At 34.9% G+C, this 21,116-nt stretch overlaps 2 protein-coding genes across 2 annotated transcripts; one reads left to right on the plus strand and one right to left on the minus strand.

Annotated features, from left to right (window-relative positions):
• Positions 1 to 6,624: 6,624 nt before the first annotated feature.
• Positions 6,625 to 7,423, plus strand: LOC130091268 (lymphocyte antigen 75-like). Its single transcript, XM_056259082.1, has one exon. The coding sequence runs from the start codon at positions 6,665 to 6,667 to the stop codon at positions 7,421 to 7,423; it is 759 nt and encodes a 252-aa protein (XP_056115057.1). The 5' UTR covers positions 6,625 to 6,664.
• Positions 7,424 to 13,793: 6,370 nt separating this feature from the next.
• Positions 13,794 to 21,043, minus strand: fcer1g (Fc epsilon receptor IgFc epsilon receptor Ig). The gene is made up of 5 exons (XM_056259284.1): positions 20,868 to 21,043; positions 18,519 to 18,616; positions 17,349 to 17,381; positions 16,505 to 16,534; positions 13,794 to 14,516 (listed from the first exon to the last, which is right to left on the minus strand). Exons 1-5 carry the CDS (start codon positions 20,932 to 20,934, stop codon positions 14,454 to 14,456), a joined length of 291 nt encoding a protein of 96 aa, XP_056115259.1. The 5' UTR covers positions 20,935 to 21,043; the 3' UTR covers positions 13,794 to 14,453.
• Between the last annotated feature and the right edge of the window lie 73 nt (positions 21,044 to 21,116).

Below are 21,116 nucleotides of genomic sequence, written 5' to 3' on the forward strand. Positions count from 1 at the left end.
GAGCACAAAAAGAACTACGGAACTACTAAAGTTGACTGCTTTACGGCATACGTCACTTCCTCCACCACTTCCTCAAATTGTCTATGGCCATTGCAGACATCCCAAGTCTATACGCTGATTTCACGCAGCCGCCATTTTGAAATCGCTCCGGTGGGAAGAAAACCGGAAGTGTCGCTTTTAGTCATAGGAGAGTCGCGAATGCAATGGCGTATTGTTGTGTTTAATGTAGGGCTGTCAAATGATTAATCGTGATTAATCACATCCAAAGTATTTTTTTTTAAACATAATATATGTAGGTGCACTGTGTATAATTATTTTACATATATAAATACACACACATGCTTGTCTATATTTAAGAAATATTTTCATGTATATACTGTATATAGATTTAAATATAATTTATATTATATATAAATATAAATATTTTATATATAAATAATATTTTTTTCTTAAATATACATGCATGTGTGTGTATTTATATATACAAAATAATTATACACAGTGCACCCACATATATTATGTAAAAAAAAAACTTTTATTTTGGATGTGATTAATCGTGATTAATCCTTTGGCAGCCCTAGTTTAATGTAGAAATTAGTTATTCTAAAAATGTACATACATTTCTTTCATACTTTAGACTATATACAGTGAAATTCATTTATAAATAAAACATTTTTTTATATATATATAATTCAGAACGGAAAAAAAAGAAGCAGGACCGAACTATATACATACCCTATATTGGATATTAACATCCAATAGTGTAAATCGCGGCAGCAGCTTCAGGTTGGTAGTCCAAGCATTGTTGTCTATCTGTACTTCCGGGGTTCTTCCCACCGGAGCCTCGCTTTCGATTTCAAAATGGCAGCAGCGTGAAATCAGCGTATAGCGTCTCCCTGATGCCCGCAAATTAGTTCAAATCTGCCGGAATCTAGAGCGGGCATGCGAGACAGAACATACTGAGCGCATAACCAGGGATGGGCAGTATTTCAGATACATGTATTTAAAATACGTATTTGAAATACAAAATACTATTTTGTATTTTGTATTTTGAAGCCTTTGGGGAAAATCAAATGTAATTTGTATTTAAATACATTTAAGATGAGTATTTATGTATTTTCAAAATACATAAAATACTTTTTGCCAGTCAACCTCTTTATCCAGCTGCTGGTTTTGTGCATCAACTTGTTCAGACTCATTTATAATTTTAATGAACTTATAGAAACAAATAAACTTTACATAAAATAAATATAAAATTACTATACTTAAAAAATAGGGGTGTAACAATATCGTGTCAAAATATATCGCAATACAAAAATGCAACAATATGTATCGTGGATAATTCACCCCCCAAAAAAAAACTAATGTGTGAGAAAAAATTCTAGTTTACAGAGTTTTAGTGTCAGTACTACATTTAACTACTATATAGTGTTGAATATAATAATAATGCAATTATTAGGGAATATTTGTGGGTCCTGATAATGCCAAATGTCTGATGTTAAAGGGATAGTTCACCCCAAAACTCTGTTAGCTCACCCTCATGTTGTTCCAACCCCGTAAGACTTTCGTTCATCTTCAGAACACAAATTAAGATATTTTTTATTGAATCTGAGACCTGGATCACTCCTCCATAGGCTTCATTTCCTTCTCTGTTGGCCTCGAGATAGTTGTAGTGTAACAGCGCAGCGCTTCTGTGTTGTATGTCACACGTAGGCTCACTATTGGCCGACGCTGGTCATGTGTGTGATGTGTGTGACGTACAACACAGATGCGCTGCTCTGTTACACTACGTGAAATCTCGAGGCCCACAGAGTAGGAAATGAATAGTTGAATAAAGTCGTTATTTTTGTTTGTTTTTTGCGCACAAAAAGTATTCTTGTCGCTTGATAAACTTAAGATTGAGCCACTGTAGTCACTCGGACTATTTTAACGATGTCTTTCATAACTTTTGGGCCGGCCAGTTTCGATCCCTTAGAAGCCTATGGAGGAGTGATCCAGCTCTCAGATTTAATAAAAAATATCTTCATTTGTGTTCTGAAGATGAACGAAAGTCTTACTGGGCTGGAACAACATGAGGGTGAGTAAATACTGACAGAATTTTCATTTTGGGGTGAACTAACCCTTTAACTGTAAAGTAAAGTATGTGGCCTACATTATTTGGCCACATACATATCTAGTCATTAAAAGAGTGCAAGTATATTCGTCTTAAATAATTCTGTTTTCAGCTTCAGAATCATGAATATTGTTATTCTGGTGTCTCTATTTTCCTGTGCTTTGGGTTTCCAGCACAGAGTCCAAACCTATTCATTTACACACACAATGTAATATCAAATTTAGCATTTTAATCAACAGTACATTTTTTGTTAACCTTTTTATCATATGTCTTGGAGTATCTCAGTAATATCGTATCGTGAGTTCAGTATCGTGATATGTATCGAATCGTGAGATGAGGGTATCGTTACACAAAGCATTGGACTACCGGCAAAAAAAAAAAAGCTTCAACAGAGTTTGAAATTCAGTTTTTGCTGTTGTATTAAAACTGATATTGAGAATTGTGAAACCATGATATATATTGTTACTGTGAAGTCAGATTTTGGGTCATATTCTTTGCTAGAAAGCAGAAAAGGTTCCCACAGTTTTACATGCAGTATGAATTTTTTAATAGTGTTCACCACAAGTAATCGACTACATTGTAACCTGGTCAGAAATAAGTATATAAATGGCTGCTATTTTGCACAAGTTTATTTGTAATGGCCAGCTATTAGACCTATGTAGTTTCTTTATTCACTGTGACCTATGCCTGCACTGGATGGCCAATTTCACATGTATTTTGTGTATTTTCAAAATACAAAATACTGTATTTGTATTTAAATACATTTTTCCACACAGTATTTTGTATTTGTATTTTAAATACATTTCCATGTATTTATGCCCATCTCTGCGCATAACATACATAGCGCGAGCACAGCAGAGAGGGAGAGAGCGAGAGACCTTTTTTTCATCCTGGAATATGGCCATGATGCGTCTTCCTACAGTACATGGTTGTTTAAGAAATGAAAAGCTACACACTCCATGTTAGAGTTAGAAGAACTGTTGCCAAACATATAACATGCTAGAAACATAACAATCACTGCAAAAATGATGCAGTCATAGACTTTTAAGTATTAGCCTATTCAATTCCAAACTGCAACTTTTTTTTTGTTAGGCCGTGTATTTGTACACAAACACACACACATATAGATCGCAAAGTATTTTATTAGATTATAGTAGATGTTAACCCATGATTGATTATTTTGGGATGGCTTTATAGGGACTTCCAGTATATTGTGTGCAGCCTGGTTTTGGACGTCCTCTACTGGTTCATTAGGAGCAATGCTTAATCTGTTAACACTGTAAGCTGTCAGTATAGCTGAGAATGTCAAATAAAGTAAGTTTAAAGCATTCTGTCAGTGAAGATATGATGTTTGAAAGAACTAACACTGTGTAACTACACTTAAAGAACTACATGAGCTCTGACAATGTGAGAAAACTCTAGAAATATTATCAATGTCATATTTAGAATAAACAAATCCATTTTCTATGCAAAAGCATTTTGCCCGTTTTTGGAGGTCAAACTGAATTTGTGTATTTATTTTGTCCTTTAGTAAGTTTGAAGGTAAACATTGTTTATTTGCATCATCTGATTTGCATCTCAGGGCATTTGTTTTAAAAATGGACAAAAAGGACAATGTGTACATTGTCCTTCGAAGTATTTAACCTTGTTATCTCATGATTTTAATTTTCACATGTAGTGTCAAACGCTGTAAATGAGTGAATGTTTTTTCAAAGAAAAGCAGATTCACAAGCCATGGATATAAACCAACATGCCTCTTAGTGTTTTTCCATAACTTTATTTTCTTGTGTGTGATAAAAGATGAGCTAAAACACGATGTCAAGCCACCCCACCCCCAGTTCAAATGCTCTGTTAATAATAACGAATCCAACAGACTGAAAAACTGAAAGGACCGTAAAAGAGATTTTTAAAGTGCACTAAAAATTAGAGAGACAAAAAATAGCTCCAGTGTCCTGCTTTTGAATAGAAAAAAACATGGCACTCAACTTTGTCTGTGTCAGGATACCATAAAGCCAAATATATTATTTTCCTTGTTGTCAGTAACTATTGTAAATGTAGGTTCCCAGCTGGCATTCGACTGACATTAAACATTTAAATGTGGTTGAAATAATGTCAGTTTATGAAAAAACATTAATTCAACGTTAAAACAACGTTGAACACCAAACAGTTGAAGTTGTGTTGTTGACTCACTACGGATTTCAACATAGAAATATAAAAAAAAATTGAGTTGTAAGTCAAATCAACATTATTTTTACAACCATGACTTTTAAACATTTTGTTGAAATATATCAAAATAACGTTGTTCCAAAATCCAATTTGCAATCTGATTTGCAAATCTAAACAAAATTCAACGGTTATTCAACACTGGCACCTGACGTTGATTCAACAGTGCCTTGACAAAATGCCAGCTGGGTTTGCCTATGTTACATAACATTACTGAACTACATTGTATTCAGCAGTATCACTGTAGAAATTTGGGAAATCCACATTTCAATCTTCTTTAAAAATTAATTCCAGCATAGCGCTGCAACAACCATAATAAAATAATGTTTAATAGATAATGCTTTACAATGATATCAGAGAGCTACATATGGCAGTTTATCTCCTCAATAAAATACCTTACTCACCAGTTGAGTAATAAAAACGCGGTCATGTCGCTCTTACAGCATTTCAAATCCCTCCATCTCTGAAAAGCAAAGCCAATGTTGATTCTCGTTTTATTACGAGCTCTGTCGCGTTCTGTTTTTGTCAGCTGAATTTTTTTAACGGGTGATTCCCCGGAGGATCGAGAGTTTCAACCTTTCTCACTCGATGTAAAACTAACCTCTGCGACTCCCACACCAGACCCGGAGCAACTTCTCTCCGAAGAGACACGCATGGATGAGTGACGCATGCAAAAAAAAACTAAAAACATCCCAACAGGTCTAAAATATAAACACTTATAAAAGGCTTAACATAGTGAATAAGGATAAGACAAAAACACGTTTTGGAAGAAGGATTGATGATGTATTGACTCATGATTTAAATTGTATTCATTTTTAACCAAAAAAGTTACATGGTTTAACTGTACTATTTTCATTAACTCAAATAAAGCTGCAATAAAATTACCCAAATGATAAAAATAAATAAAATAATTATAATAATAAAAAAAAACAAAAAAAAAAAACATCAAAGCTATATAACAATATTTCCAAATATAAAAATGACAAAGCTCACAAAATTACTTAAATTAAAATTACAACTGAAAATAGAGCTATAAAAGCTCAAAATATTAATACTATAGTATTTAAAAAAGCACTGGTAATTCATATCTAGCAGCATTTGACTGAGATTTTAACATTAGCGATTCATGCTCAATTTACTGTGGTTATTGGCTGATACCAGAGATTTTTTATTTATTAGCACTGGCCGATATATTGGATATTCAATCCCTTATTTATACATTTACAGTACATTTCCCTGGCTGTTATTGGACACTAAAAGTTCTTGAAGCTTTAAAAACATTAATAATTTAATAGTACAGTTGAAAGTGAACTTTCACAAACCTCAAAATGAATCAATATTTCATACTGTACATTAGATATTTTAATGCACATTAATCTGTAAATATTGTACAAATATATGTTTGCTCATTTGAATGGCTTTTACCTGTTTCTAAGGTCAAACTGAATTTGTTTCTTTCACTTAGTTTGAAAGTTAAACCATATTTATTTGCATCCTCTGATTTGCAGTGCAGGTCATTTAAAAAAAAACAGACACAAAAGACACATTTTCAATTCCAGTACGACCCTCTTTTAAAGTGTACTTGAAACATTACACAAACGGAATCACAAAGTGGGGAAAACAAACATGTTGTCTCTGCATTTAAGCGTTCCTTAACCGTATCTTACATGATAAAAAATAGAGCTAAATCACGATGACGAGCGACCACATCCACAGTCTCTTTAAAAGATCTAAAGACACAGGGACACATTTTAAGCACATTGATTATTATATTGTCAAGGTCAGGAACTACAGTGAGCCATCAGAAAAACAAAATAAAACAAATAAAAAACAAACGAATGCAACAGGATGAGAAACTAAAATAGACCTGAAATGCTTGGAGATTTTTTTAAGCATGCAAAGACAGTTCTACAATAGTTCAATATGTTACTTTGGAATGACGGAAAGGTCATTTCCACATTCTCCACACATATAAATTATACTTAATTTTACTACTAGATTTGCGTTTGTGAAAATGGGACTTATCAGATTTGTCTTATACTGTAGCAGCATGGACCCTGGACTTACTGTCTGTGAAACAATTATTGCATTATTTCACATCAATTCACTTCATTTTCATTCAAAGATGGACTTTTTTTAAAAATACCATCTGGGTTACAAAGCAACTCAAAGGAATAAGGTAAGGCAAGAGGAGGAGTCTTACAAATAGAGCTTGACTTTTGATTGGTCAAGGCTGTCCTTGTCTGACTGGTCTATAAGAAAGAAATCTTCATAAATTGAGACTTTGGGCATTTTTGCTGCTGGCACAACACTGGATATATTGACAATATGGCAATGAAGGCTATAGTCACTGTGTTTCTGTTTTTGAGTCTCTTTGGATTGAACACCAGCCTCTACAGAAAACATTATTATGTGGATGAGAGAAAGCAGTGGTCAAGTGCACAGCAATACTGCCAAACTCACCATGATGACCTGTCCACCGTTAGCAATGAAGAACTGCAACAACTTTCTGATAATTCACAGGTCACTGGTGATTACTGGATTGGACTTTATAGAGATGCTACCGACCCAACACTGTGGAAATGGAGTGGAGGTGAGGATGCAACTGATGTCAAGTGGGACAGGGGCGAACCAGATACTTTGTATGAACAATGTGGTAAAGTCAAAAAGTCCTCTTCTAAAGTTCATGATGCTTATTGCAGTTGGTCTTTACCATTTTATTGTATGGGGGTCTTTGAGCTGATCGTGGTGAAGCAGGAGAACACGTGGGAAGAGGCTCTGGAATACTGCAGACAAAACTACATTGATCTTGCCAGTTTAAGCTCAGATGTGATTATGAAGGAGGCAGAAGATAAGAGCACAGCCCTGACAGATGATGTTTGGATTGGTCTGCGCTTCATCGCTGGTCACTGGTTCTGGCTAAATGGAGAAGGTCTGGACTATAAGGTCTGGTCTGCGGGTGGAGAGCTCCAGTGTCCTGCCATGGATCAGCGCTGTGGGGTTTATGATGTAAAGAAGAAGGTTTGGAAACCCGCAGACTGTGAGCAGAGACTCAACTTTCTCTGCGTCAAGAAGACTGTTGGCTAACACTGGCACATTTACAGAAATGTAAATCTGAAAGAAAGAAACCATGAAATTATTCATGGTTAGTTAATTCAATTTAAAATAAAAACTATTTTCGAAGCATATTGTAATAGTTAATATAGATTTAGGTTAACTGCCCTGCATTTGTGATAATAATAACGATAAAGTCTAGTCTAGTCTTTCTTTTGAAACGTTGCTGCATCCTCTTGTTTAGTGCTTTTAAACTTTACATTTGTAATAATAAAAACACCTGTCAAGACGACGTTTTTTGAGACGTTATACACATTCAAATCTGCTGTAACTTTTTTGCACAAATTCCACATATACTTTATGATCTTTCTGTCTGAATACTCATCCATTTTACTTTTTACATATTTTGCTTTCTTAAACTATTAAACAAAACTCTCAAAGATGTTGTAATCGATGTTTTATTCCACACAAACCCACTGATATATCTTTATTACATCCAGTGTCTGTCTGCAAAACAAAGTAGCCAATCAAACACGGCCTCTGAACGTCAGGTGAGTCATTTTGATCGTTTGAAAATGTAGTGATTCATTGAAGAAAGCGGTGACTACATTTGACTGACAGTATTTCAGCATAGGCTACTCAAGGTATGCGTCCATTATTCTCTGTAGATTCGTGATGTAATCACTCTTGTGATTCAGAAAGTGGTTAGCAAAATGATCTGAATCAGTTCACTCACTCTTTCATTGAATAGTTTCTGAATGAAAGCGATGTTCAACCAAAAATGAAAAAAATATATAATTTACTCACCCTCTGTCATTTCAGACGCTTAACTCTTTTCTGTAGAACACAAAAGTCGAATTCTACTTGTCCCTTTCCACGCAATTATGCTACTGACCGTAGCCTATCGAGGCTTGGAAAGGACGCTGGACGCAAATGTATGATAAAGGCAATCCGTATGACTGCTATTCCAAGTCTTCTCAAGTAATACGAACACAAGAACGAATCGCAAGTCATTTTACTAATAAACTTGATCAGAAAGTTACCTCTACGACCGGATCTTTTAATCACGAGTTGAACCCGAGGACCGATCAGTCCGATTTGTGAATGAATCATTCAAACAGACTGTCTGCGTTTCCAAAAAGCCTATCCTCCATTATTCTCTACGATCAAGCAATTTAGTTTTAAGAAACCGATCAATGATTCTAAAAGTCTAAATTACTAAAAGTCCTTGGACACAATTATTGTACTTTTTTTTATATACCCCCCATTTGGTAACACGTTACTTGAAGGGGTGTACGACTGACATGACACTTTCATAACCATGACATGACATATGTCATGAATATGAAGTAGGGTTTATGCATGTTTATGACAACTGTCATTAAGTGTCTTTCGCTCAATAATGACATTTTGAATGCAAATATGACATTGTTTAAGATGTCTTTGTTATGACATCTTGACATAAACCATAACATCATAACCTGTCAGTTTCTTTGTCATGACAACTTGGCATTAAATTAAGTTAAACTGACATGTGCAGGTTTTGACATTGGCTGTCATCAGTCCATTATAACTGTCATGAATATTTTTCGTGACCTCAACTACAGTGGTACAAATTGAATTTGTCATTAAACAGTTATAATGGCTTCATGACAGCCAATGTCAAAACCAACCACCTGACAGTTTAATGTAATGTTAACCAATAAAGCTAAGTGGTTTCTTAAGTTTGATAATGAATCTGCTATGTCATGTTTATGACAGGTTGTGTTGTCTTAGTAATGTAAAATTTTCTAGATCCGCCACTGCTTCACACTAAGAAAATAACTTTAAGGACTGTACTGTGGACTGGATTATGTGCCATAATTAAACAAATCCAGCGGTTTGCAAAAAAAACTCGATTTGCGCAAAACTCGACTTGCAAACAATGTTCAAATGCAAAGGTCAATTTGAGCGAAAACGCAGTGGAGAAACAAACATTGTGTTTTACAAATATAAATAAATGAGCCTAGATAATATTTCACAAATAAATACAAACCATCCTGTAAATTGCATGTAACCTTTGAACAAATACCAAATCTAGTGCACACAAATGCATCTGTCTGTGAGGCACTTGGCTTTTTAAATGATTTTTTTCACAAATGCAGTTGAGCTTCCTCTTCTAAATCAGTAGATGGCGCTAAGATATCGGGATTCATTTAGCTCGAGTCTCCGGGGGAAGATTTGGAACCACGCGCTTGCCTTTGCCTAGGCTACAGCTGAGGAAAATGACCGGTGAACAGGTGAGTTTCTGTCTTACTGTATAATAAACATTTTGAGGTTTTCTTTTGCAAAATGTTTATTAGCTACAAGCCATGTGCGTTTCTGATTGAAACCGTCCCCAGTCTCAATTACATAAAAAGACACAAACAAACACGTTGATAAATACAAGCGATGTTTTAACGCAGGACTGCTTTGAAAGATCTTGCAGCGTTTTGAATCATGTTTCTGCTGGAGAGTTTTGTGTCACATGTAGAAAAACATGCACAGTAACCAAATCCTGATTTTTACATGTGGAAGCATTTTACCATGGCACCTGTTTCTGAGGGAAATCTGAATTTGCCTAATTGTTTTGTCCTTAAATTTAAAGGTTAAACATTTTTTTTTTGTGATTTTCCTCTCATGTAATGTTTTAAAAGGCCAACGTTTCAATGTCACCCTTACATACAGTGTCACTTAAAGTAGTTCCTGGGCTCCATTGACTTCCATGGTATCATTTTTTTTTTTTTTTTTTCATACTATGGAAGTCAATGGGGACCAACAACTGTTTAGTAACCCACATTCTTCAAAATATCAATATACAATATTTTCAACTCATAGCGGTTTAGAACAATTTGAGGCTGAGGAAATTTTGACAGAATTCATTTTTGGGTGAACTACGCCTTTAATAATGATTTAAAAAGCTTGAGAATATCAGTGAAATGGCAAATGTCTCCCTTTGTACATACTTCATGCCCTGGATCCTCATTTCCACTGATCTAGAGGAAGCTGCCATTCATACAGACAGGAAACCACACAGTTTTTTTTGTGAAATTCAAAAAATGGGTCAAATCAGGCCCAAACACAACATGTAACATTTTAAAGTCACCATGAATTCAAAATGGACAATTCTTAGTTTTTAATGGAATTTTGCTGCATTTATTTTTATACATGATTTATTCTTTGATCATTATTATTATATTTAATTCACTTTCTCTTGTAATCTTTAATCCAAAACATTAAATTCCCTTCACATCACAGCAATTAGCACACAAAACAACAGTCCAATCGATTCCTGATGCATTAAGCCCCACCCAACATTTTGTCTTGTTCAAGAAGCCAGAATGCATTTCAACAATAACAGTGATGTATTTTTTTTAAGCTATTTTAAATACATATTTGTACTGAATTGATAGTACTTACTAGGTTGATTTGTATTGAAAATGTTCATAAAATTTGGGTGGTCAAGAATGGAATTGAAGGATTTTAGATTCGGTGTTGCAAAACACATGAAGATTACAATGCGAAAGCCACAGAGTTCATTTCCACTTCCTCACACATTTGTAAGGCAAATAACAACTTTGTTTTTGTCCTGTGAAAAATATCTTTTCCAGTGGTGGGTGTGCGATACATTTACATTTATTCATTTTAGCAGATGCTTATCCAAAGCGACTTACAAACAAGGAATATATCAAGCGATTCATCTCAAACATGAGAAGTGCGAGTAGTTTCAGAATGTCCCAAACTAGAACAGATTAAGGAATGGGGGATGGACAAAAGGGGAGGAGCCAATCCTTTAATTGGTCAGGCCTGCTTTTTTATTGGTTTGTTATGTAGGAAATCTTCGGGAAGGTGTGGTAGCATATTATTGCTATCAAATAAATGTGCGATTGAAAACTTTGCTGCATTACAACACTGGATACATTGACAATATAGCATCAATGAAGGCTACAGTCACTGTGTTTCTGTTTTTGTGTTTCCTTAGATTGAACACCAGCCTCTACAGAAGACACTATTATGTGAAAGACAGTATGACGTGGCCGAAAGCACAGCAGCACTGCAGAAGGAACCATGATGATCTGTCAGCCGCCAGCAATGAAGTACTGAAACGACTCTCTGCTAATCCAAAGGTCACTGGTGATTATTTCTGGATTGGACTTCAGAGAGATGTCCTCATCCCAACACTGTGGAGATGGACCGGAGGCGAGAATGCAACTGATATTATGTGGGACGGTGGACAACCCAATACTTTGCATGAAAAATGTGCTGCACTGCTACTTAGGTGGAGTGATACCGCAGCACCTGAGACGCGCCGTGGTGAGGAGCAGAGAGTTCGTTCAGAGTGTTGCACTAATCACTCCACCTAAGTAGCAGTGCTTCGCCTTCAGAGAATATAGTTCCCAGTATTTATACGGTTAAAATATGTCTGTGTTTAATGTGACTTTGTTTTTTGTACACTCTGTGACTATACAAATCACAACATGTAAATAGGAAAATGTTTGCGTTATTTTGTCACTTATTTGGATTAGTATGCTAGCTGCAACCATTTACATCCAGTCTTTGTGCTAAGCTAGGCTAGCGGTGGGTGCGTCAAACAGACTTAGCACGCACGGAGATGAAAAGGATATGTATGGACTTATCTAACTCTGGGGGATAAGGTGAATAGGCTAAAGTCCCAAAAAGTCGGAGTGTTCCTTTAAAATCAAATACTAAATTGAATGATAATCCTTGCTCTTTGTCTTTACCATTTTATTGTATGGAGGTCTTTGAGCTGATCGTGGTGAAGCAGGAGAACACGTGGGAAGAGGCTCTGGAATACTGCAGACAAAACTACATTGATCTTGCCAGTTTAAGCTCAGATGTGATTATGAAGGAGGCAGAAGATAAGAGCACAGCCCTGACAGATGATGTTTGGATTGGTCTGCGCTTCATCTCAGCTCATTGGTTTTGGGTAAATGGAAATAATGTTGCATATAAGGCCTGGTCTATGGAGGAAGAGCTCCAGTGTCCTGCAATGGATCAGCGCTGTGGAGTTTATGATAGGAAAAAGATCGCTTGGAAAGCTGCAGACTGAGAGCAGAGACTCAACTTTCTCTGCGTCCAGAAAAATAAAGTGACAATGGAAGATTAAGGGAAGCAGTCGTCTAACTGAATAAATGTGTCATGTGTGATGATTACAGCAAGCCAAGTCACTAAAAAACAAACAAACATTAAAATCAAAATGAATTCTGTTGTTACTAGTTTCTAAATTTGTGAGCTATTCTCAGTAAGCAAAACATGTTGCTCGTTTGCTGCTGTAATGACAATCTTGTGAGCAATCAACAATTGTGAAAAAAGTTAAATGATGTTTAACAGAGTGATATTTGCAGTGATAAAAAGATATTTTCTAGGTTCTAGATGCTGTTGATAGCTACATTACACACATTCATACTTGCTACACTGTAACTTTTCGGCATAAATTACAAGTAATTATATCTTGAAATAAAGACAAACTTTTCATTTCACTGTCTTACTCTTGAGTTTGAAGAAAACTACATTTGAATTTTTTATCATTTTTATTTTGCTTGTCTTCTGAAAGTGTGCTTGCATTACAAGTTAATCATATAATAAAAAAGCTAACACTTTATTTCAATAGATGTAAATATAAGTACTTACATTAATTAACTAAGTAGTAACATTAATTTGATGGTCCACTTGAGACATTCTACTAACTACACTCTAAACAATGCTGGGTTGTTTTAACCCAAATTTGGGTCAAATATGGACAAACCCAAATGTTGGGTTAAAAATGTCATTTAAAAATTTAACCCAACTTCAACTTTCACTTTCAACTGTACATTTTTTTATTACATTTTTAACCCAACATTTGGGTTTGTCCATATTTGACCCAAATTTGGGTTAAAACAACCCAGCATTTTTTAGAGTGTAGAAGTAACTTTGCGCCTATGTCAACTAACTCTCATTAGAGTATTAGTAGGTTAAAGGCTTCATGTTAGTAGAATAAGTTGGCATGTAGTTTCAGTTACTTATAGAATGTCTGTTTTGGGAGCACCAAAATAAAGTGTTAGCAGATATTAGGCAGACAGTAATACTCTAATGACTGCTAAGTTGGCATGTAGTTATTTCTAGTAAGTAGTATGTCTAAAGCGGACCATCAAAATAGAGTTACTTTTTCTTTATTTGATTAACTGGTAATGCAAGCACACTTTCAGTAGTCAAGCTAAAAAAACATCAGGAAATGTAAAAAAAAAAGAATAAAATAAAAGGCACTGGTTTCAGAGTGTGTATTTTATTTCATTACATATTGATCAGACAAATTGTAAGCATTAACAATCACAAACACACCAACAAACAAAAAAAAATTTTTTTTGTGGAAGTATAATGTATTTAAACTCTTATAATAAATTCTTACACACTCATAATTAAGCCTATATTGTAACTCTTACATTACATTGTGAAAATCAAAGGTGTTATTTTTGTTACACACACGTTCTTGTTCTCTAAGATGCCACACGTAGCAGAAAGGAAAATATCGTCTCGGAGCAAAACAATATCAACTTTAGCTCTTTAACCAATGGAAAGAAAAGGCCTACACATATACAATCAAACACAGCTCTGTTTCCATCTCTGATACCTGTGGTCAAAGACAGATGCACATGTTGTCAGACCACTCATGTACTCTTTAAAACAGGAAATGACTCGGACTCTGTGGGGTTGGTGGCATGTTGCTATAGAAGCCAGGGCAGGAAGTTAGCCTTGAGAAAAGTGACACGCAGTGTGGTATACATGTTAGAAGCTAAAAATGTAGTTTAAAGGCCCAATAGAAAAATACATTCATCAAACAAATATTATTTAAATTATTAAACAAGTAGAAAAGTAGACATTTCGCATTCTGTTTGATTATTTGCTAAGATGTGATTACCAAATATTACATAAACACAAAAAGTTGTTCTTGTGAGAATGTTGAAAGCTTATTTACAGGTACGACATGCTTAAGATGACAGTGGGATCGAGTCCGGAAACTTCCTTCCCACTTTTGATTCGAGTCTTATTGTTTTCCTTTCTTCATTTTGATGGTCTCGTATGTGTCCTGATCATGAGGCTTGAGACCCTGTGGTGTGGAGGAGAGAGAGGGACAAAACGGATGTGGCAGAGAGTGAGCGCCATTTCAATAGAAGCTTATACCAGATCAACCACAGGCTTCAGAAATGTATGCATCAGTTAAATGCTATACCAAAAAAAAAACTGCATGCTTTCATTATTAGCGTATAACACCCTCTAAGACTGGATTTAAATAACTTTACTCCTTAAAAGAGTTAGGGGTGAGCGGGGAACAAACTAACAAGGGGCTAGTTGTAACACACATGGTTTAAAACTTTCCACACATGCCAGCATAACGAAACTTAGTGTATTTACTATAGTGCCTTATCAACAATATATAGAGAAAAAATCTTTGGAAGATATCACTGAACATTTATTTAACCATAGCAAAAGTAAATTTCTCAAGTCAATTTTTCATCTCTGTTTTTTGTTTATTTAAAATTAGAGAAATCTGATATAATTCTCTCATTTTAATCACTGCTTTCAATTATCTGTCATTTAACAGTTGAGAAAGTTCAATTTCCCCCCTTGAACTATGCTATTATATTCTTTTGAGAAACCATTAAAAAAAGGTTAATAAAGAAATTATTATTTATTATTATGCTTTGAACTATGCTATAGCTGTTTGTTGTCAAACTCAAAATATTTTTTATTTTTAATAATTAAAAAATTCAATTTTATATGAAAAAGTTAATGATTGCATTTTAGTTTGTCTTGTATATATATATTTTTATTAGATCAGATAACATTTGAAGCTGTCATATGGTCATGTTACAACGGGCATGTTATTACAGTTACCTTCCATTCTTTTGGGGTAAATCAAGAAAAAAAATACACTATATTAATGAAAATTAGTGGGAAAAATTTACAGAATTTTCAGAATTGTCCGCAAGCTGACTAGATAGTGTAGTGAATGTTTATGGTTGTCAATTAATGGGATGCTAAATATCATTTTAGCTTTAAAGGGATAGTTCACCCGAAAAATGGGAATTTTGTCATGATGTAGCTACGCTACGCACCCTCAAGTTGTCCCAAACCTGTATGAGTTTCTTTCTTCTGTTGAACACAAAAGAAGATATTTTAAATAATGTTGGTAATCAAACTGTTTCTGGCCTCCACTGACTTCCAAAGTATAGGTAAAAAAAAGTCAAAGGGTGCCGTCAACTGTCTGGTTACTGACATTCTTCAAAATATTTTCTTTTGTGTTCAACAGAAGAAAGAAACTCAGGTTTGGAACAACATGTTGATGAATAGCCTAAATAATGACAGAATTTTCATTTTTGGGTGAACTATCCCTTTAATAAGATTTTTCAAATAAATAGGCAAGAATAAACCCAGTCATGATTCGTGTCCTTTCCGACAACAAAGCACTTGTTGTAATTGTAATTAGGCTACGACTTCATAAGTCGGAAGTAGGACATTTCCGATAGCACGTGAACTGAAGGCAGCTTAAATTTACTGGAAGAAGCGACTGAAAGATGCTACTAGGCCTATAGTTTTACAAATAAATGATGTTTACAACTCAAAAGTAAATATGAACATTATGTAGGTATTTTAATACATTTCTATTTTTTATTTAGTAAAAAAATGAATAAATCCAGTCAAACGTATTAACGGATCAAATTTGGCGGAAAACAGCCCAACAGTCTTATAGCAAAGGGTGAGTAATTCTTCACTTCCTTATTTGCTTAATGTGAAAGCCTACTTTAAAGTATCGTGTATAATGGTGCATTTTCAATAAGTTTATTGCTAAATTTAGCGCAGCCTTTTGTAATTTACAATTAGTCATCGTGCGATGTATCTGGTTGCTAACAACTTCAAGCGCGGTCATAGTATCACTTCAGTATTATTATTTATGGAGTTACACACGGAGTGTGAATAAGTTAGGTAAAATAACCAACGCTACTGGCCCGGTCAGCAGAATATAGACATGCACACAAGAAAGGTTCATTTTACTGCTACACGGAATATTAAACAACCACAACACAAAAAGAATACCTCATAAACCCCTTCGCCGGCATCTTTCTTCTGTAAACGAACGGAAAGAATAAAAACATTAGAAAGGCTCTAGCAAAGATGAAACATGGGGCTTCAAAGTTTTTTCAAAGCTCAGTGACAGTCACATAAGGTCTAATGAAGTTTAAACAATGTTCTTTTGTTGAATTATAATAACCTTTCTAAAAAGGATGTATGCTTGATCTGAATTGTGTGAAAGGTTGCATGCTGAAAAGCAGCAATTTTTAGAAAGGCCTTCACACAATGTTCACGACAGGATGCTAAAGTGTGATGTGGGTGGAGAGGGACAGTTAGCAAAAGCAGATAATTTTAGAGATTGAAACACAAGATTGAGTCTTCAGAGACTCAAACTGGACAAAAACACTGCTCCTTAAGTCAGGTTAGGGTTGATTTAAGGATAGTAATAGTTAACCTGCATACATGTCATTTGTCGGTCTCAGAATGTACTGGCCATCGTTACAGCCCTGTCTTAAGTTCACATTACGCCACATTGATTCATTCTAGCAGTTTTATAAATGTTTTTCTATATTTTTTAGAATATATGTAAACATATTGTTGCCATATGTGTGTGTGTGTGTGTGTGCATAGCCTATATTTGTGTGATATATACTGTAATGTAATATGTACAGTATACTGTAGTCAACATTTAAATTGGATCAAAAAAGTTCATCAAAGTTGTCCTAAGAAAAAAATGCGTATCGTTCAGAATTCAAAGGTTTTGATCCGCTTCAAATGTTGAATACTGTATGTATATTATGCAGATTATACAGTATTTATATAGAACATACTGTGTAATAAATTAGCATGGATGGACGGATAGTCTTACCCCTGAAAGTTTTTCGGCTTGTCTACTTCGCATCTGCGGATGGATGGATGGATGGATGGATGGATGGATGGATGGATGGATGGATGGATGGATGGATGGATGGATGGATGGATGGATGGATGGATGGATGGATGGATGGATGGATGGATGGATGGATGGATGGATGGATGGATGGATGGATGGAATTAGATAGATATTAGTTGTTTGTATTAAAATTATAAGATAAAGTTAAGTTAATAGCTTTTTACCAAATAATGTCAGGTTCATTAGTTAACTACATTAATTAGCATGAACTGCACTGATACAGCATTTCTGTCAGGACCATTATCGTCAAATACCATTGACCATTAGCATACAGTCTGGATTGGCGGTATGGTTCTGTTCTGGGCGAGAACTCCCTGCGCATGGATAAGAGAGAGCACAATAACCCTCCTTAGGGGAAACAGAACAGAACCAACATGAATGTATTGCAGATATCATTAATTCAAGATTTTAAAGTTCAACATAATAATTCGAGAATTTATTCTGATTCAAGGGGAAATAATGCCAAATGCTGACCGGGCGAGAGGAGGAGCTGGGGATGGAGGAGGGTAATGCGCTCCTGGGAAACACGACAGCTGCTGATAATACTGAAGGAGCTTATACATGTATACAGTGATAGCGGTGTATTCCTATAGGTAGACGTGGATCAGCTGATGCGAGCTTGACTAACGTGACCTGCCAGAACTGACGCTACGCTTCATTTATTAATCTTAGTTCATTTTAATTTCAACATTTACCAATACATTATTAAAATTTTGTTAACATTAGTTAATGCACTATGAACAAACAATGAATGACTGTATTTTTTATTAACTAACGTTAACAAAGATGAACAATTACAGTAACAAATGTATTGCTCATGGTTAGTTCATGATAGTTATTAGTTATAGTTCATATATAATATATTAACTAATGAACCTTATTGTAAAGTGTTACCAATTATTCAAATCATTCAATATTGATTTCCCATGCAAAAAAACACTTAAGCTTTTTGTAAGTACATGAAAATTCACTTCCAACTTTGACAGTTAGTCTTTCTTAATGTTTAAAGGATTGAACACTTGATGATGCCATGATTACGAGTTTCAGAGTTTAAACTGTTAAAGAGTTTGATCACATATACCGTACCTTCATTCTGCAGTACAGGACAGTGAGAACAATCCCATAGACGAACAAAACTGCGTCCAAGATGTAGCATATCTGCGGCGCGCCCATGCCCACTGCATCTAAAGAAATGAAAATAATAAGGAAAAGAAAAATCTCAATATATCGTGCTTCAGTTAAAGTATTTTATGACAGTTATTAACAATGATATGATTTTTGTTATTATACAAAACGTTCCGAGTCCGTTTTATAGGTCACAGCTTCATATGTAAACTCGGTTACACTTTATTTTAAGGTGTGTGTTACACTGCACGTACATTTGAGTACTGAGTGATATTAATTAACTACATGTACTTATGGGATTAGGGTTTATGCATCATTTATAGTTAATACTGTAGTAACTACATGTGTAACATGTATTTTAATACATTATCAATTCACACTTGATCAATTCTCTGTAAATTTATGGTCATTAATAAATCACAAAAAAATGATGCATCATTAATCGTACTGATGATGCATATGCATCACATCATTAGAATTGTCTGAAAGCATTGGTGATGCGATCATATTGATTATATGAAAGATAAGACATGTTTACAATACAAACAAATTCTAATGATCAGACACTAATACACACCAAATCTGCTGTACCAGTTTTGATATTAAACACTGAAAATTTAGCAAAAAGCAATGCATTTGCCGTAAAAAGTGTTACTAAGTGTTAAAACTATAGTGAGAGCAAGTGTGATGTTTAGTATCATATCCTGCAGAATAGTGTTACTTCTCTTTTCGTTGAAACCTTCAAGTACAAACATGAATCCGCTGACCACACGCTCATAATTACTCCAGTTACAATCAATAAATACAGCGCTGAATGATCCGACAGACACAAGACTTGCTATATTAAACTACTCAAACATTGTGTGTTGTCGTAATGGCTCCAGGTTTAATGGATTCATTCTAGTGCAACACAAATACTGTTTGATCAAGATGCATGATTTATCTGGTCTCTCGTAGCTGATTTCCCCTTTGCTTTTGTTAACCACATTTTTATCTGTGAGAATTAAAGTATTGAAAATAAATTAATAATTAAAAAGTAGCAAAAGTAACACTTTACTATAAGGTTCATTAGTTAACGTGAACTAAGAATGAACAGTTCTTCTTTCGTATTTATTAATCTTAGATAATATAAATTTCAACATTTACTAATACGTTATTGAAATCAAATAACTTTAACAAGTTACAAATAACAAGTTGTATTAGTTAACATTAGTTAATGCACTGAACAGCTGGATTTTTATGAACTAACATTAACAAATACTGTAACAAATGTATTTCTCACTGTTAGTTCATGTTAGTTAATACATTAACTAATGTTAACTAATGAACCATATTGTAAAGTGTTACCGAAAATACGACAAAGCTCAAATCTTTAAAGCTTGTTTAGTTGGCAGAGGCAGAAGGGAAGTGGACCAGCGACCTGCAGAACTAACACAGCCAGAACCTAAAATTAAGCACCGCTTTCACAAGCACTCGTCAATAGATTGAGGAAATCGCCCCTTGCATTTATTCCGTTATTGCGAACTTTGGCTTCGCATTTGTCATTGAAATACAGGGTCATATTTGTGTGGTTCGAGCCTTGTTTACAGATTAAAGAGAGGCTAGCCTACTTCCTGGCAACAAAGTTTCATTTCAAACACCGTTCTGATGTTGTAAAGCGCTTGTAAAAAACAAAAGATGTGAACTGACTAACCAACCGAGGCTCTGACTTTTTCCACAAATGCTGTATTGCAGGACTGACAAATGTGCATTGGGTTTTTAAGCATCACTTGCTTCAAAAAGCGCTGCCAAAAATACAGAAGCAAAACCTTGTATGAAATCCTGGCATACTTCCACATTTAAGAAATGGTCAGAGCGCACTATTCTTTCTTAGTGGCATCAGTTCATAATTTATGAACAAATTAGAAACAAAACAGTTTGGCACAATGAACAAAATAGTTTGACACAATGAAGCGATCGCAATATATTAAGCTTCACAAGTTTTAGTGGGCAAAATGACTACATGAAAAAAATTAAAAAGTGAAATGAAAAAGCCACTGTTCACACTAGACTTTAGTTTGTTATAAATCATTAAAATGTTGTAACACCTCTTAGGCCTTCCCTACTAAGGGAAAGTTGTTAATATAATACATTTGCATTCATTAATTGACATTCGATTTCAAAAAGATGAAAAAAAAAAAAAAAGTAAAGTAGTTTGTCTGTCAACCTGTAAGCTCTGTGTCGACGTGAGCGTGCAACACACAACCAAGTCAATTCCTTGTTATCGGCATCGATCATTTGAGATAAAAAGCGTTAACATTTAACACTCACCAGCAACGCCGAAGTTGAGCCACAGAGAAAGAAGAGAGAAGGGCATCTCCACTTTCATCATCGTCATCTAAAACTTGGGCTTTGCTTGAGTACCTCACTGGACACACACCTCCAAAGAAGACTTTCAGTGAACAGATGTGAAAAGCACATCAGAGGCAGACAAGAGGGAAGCTGTGGTGAAAATATGTCCGTTCTGAAGTTTAAACCACCCCCACCCGTAAGTGACGAAGAGGAAAAAGGCCGAAAGCC

The sequence above is a fragment of the Rhinichthys klamathensis genome, unplaced genomic scaffold (genome assembly GCF_029890125.1).
Source record: "Rhinichthys klamathensis goyatoka isolate OS25496 unplaced genomic scaffold, OSU_Roscu_1.1 h1tg000165l_1, whole genome shotgun sequence".
Lineage (NCBI taxonomy): Eukaryota > Metazoa > Chordata > Actinopteri > Cypriniformes > Leuciscidae > Rhinichthys > Rhinichthys klamathensis.

Excerpts from the sequence above, each read along its gene's own strand:
- fcer1g (XM_056259284.1), bottom strand. The coding sequence starts at position 20,934 with ATGACGATGATGAAAGTGGAGATGCCCTTCTCTCTTCTTTCTCTGTGG. Across the intron at positions 18,617-20,867 it reads GCTCAACTTCGGCGTTGCTG|ATGCAGTGGGCATGGGCGCG; the intron begins GTGAGTGTTAAA and ends TCATTTCTTTAG. Across the intron at positions 16,535-17,348 it reads AAGCCGAAAAACTTTCAGGG|AAGAAAGATGCCGGCGAAGG; the intron begins GTAAGACTATCC and ends GTTCGTTTACAG.
- LOC130091268 (XM_056259082.1), top strand. The coding sequence starts at position 6,665 with ATGGCAATGAAGGCTATAGTCACTGTGTTTCTGTTTTTGAGTCTCTTT.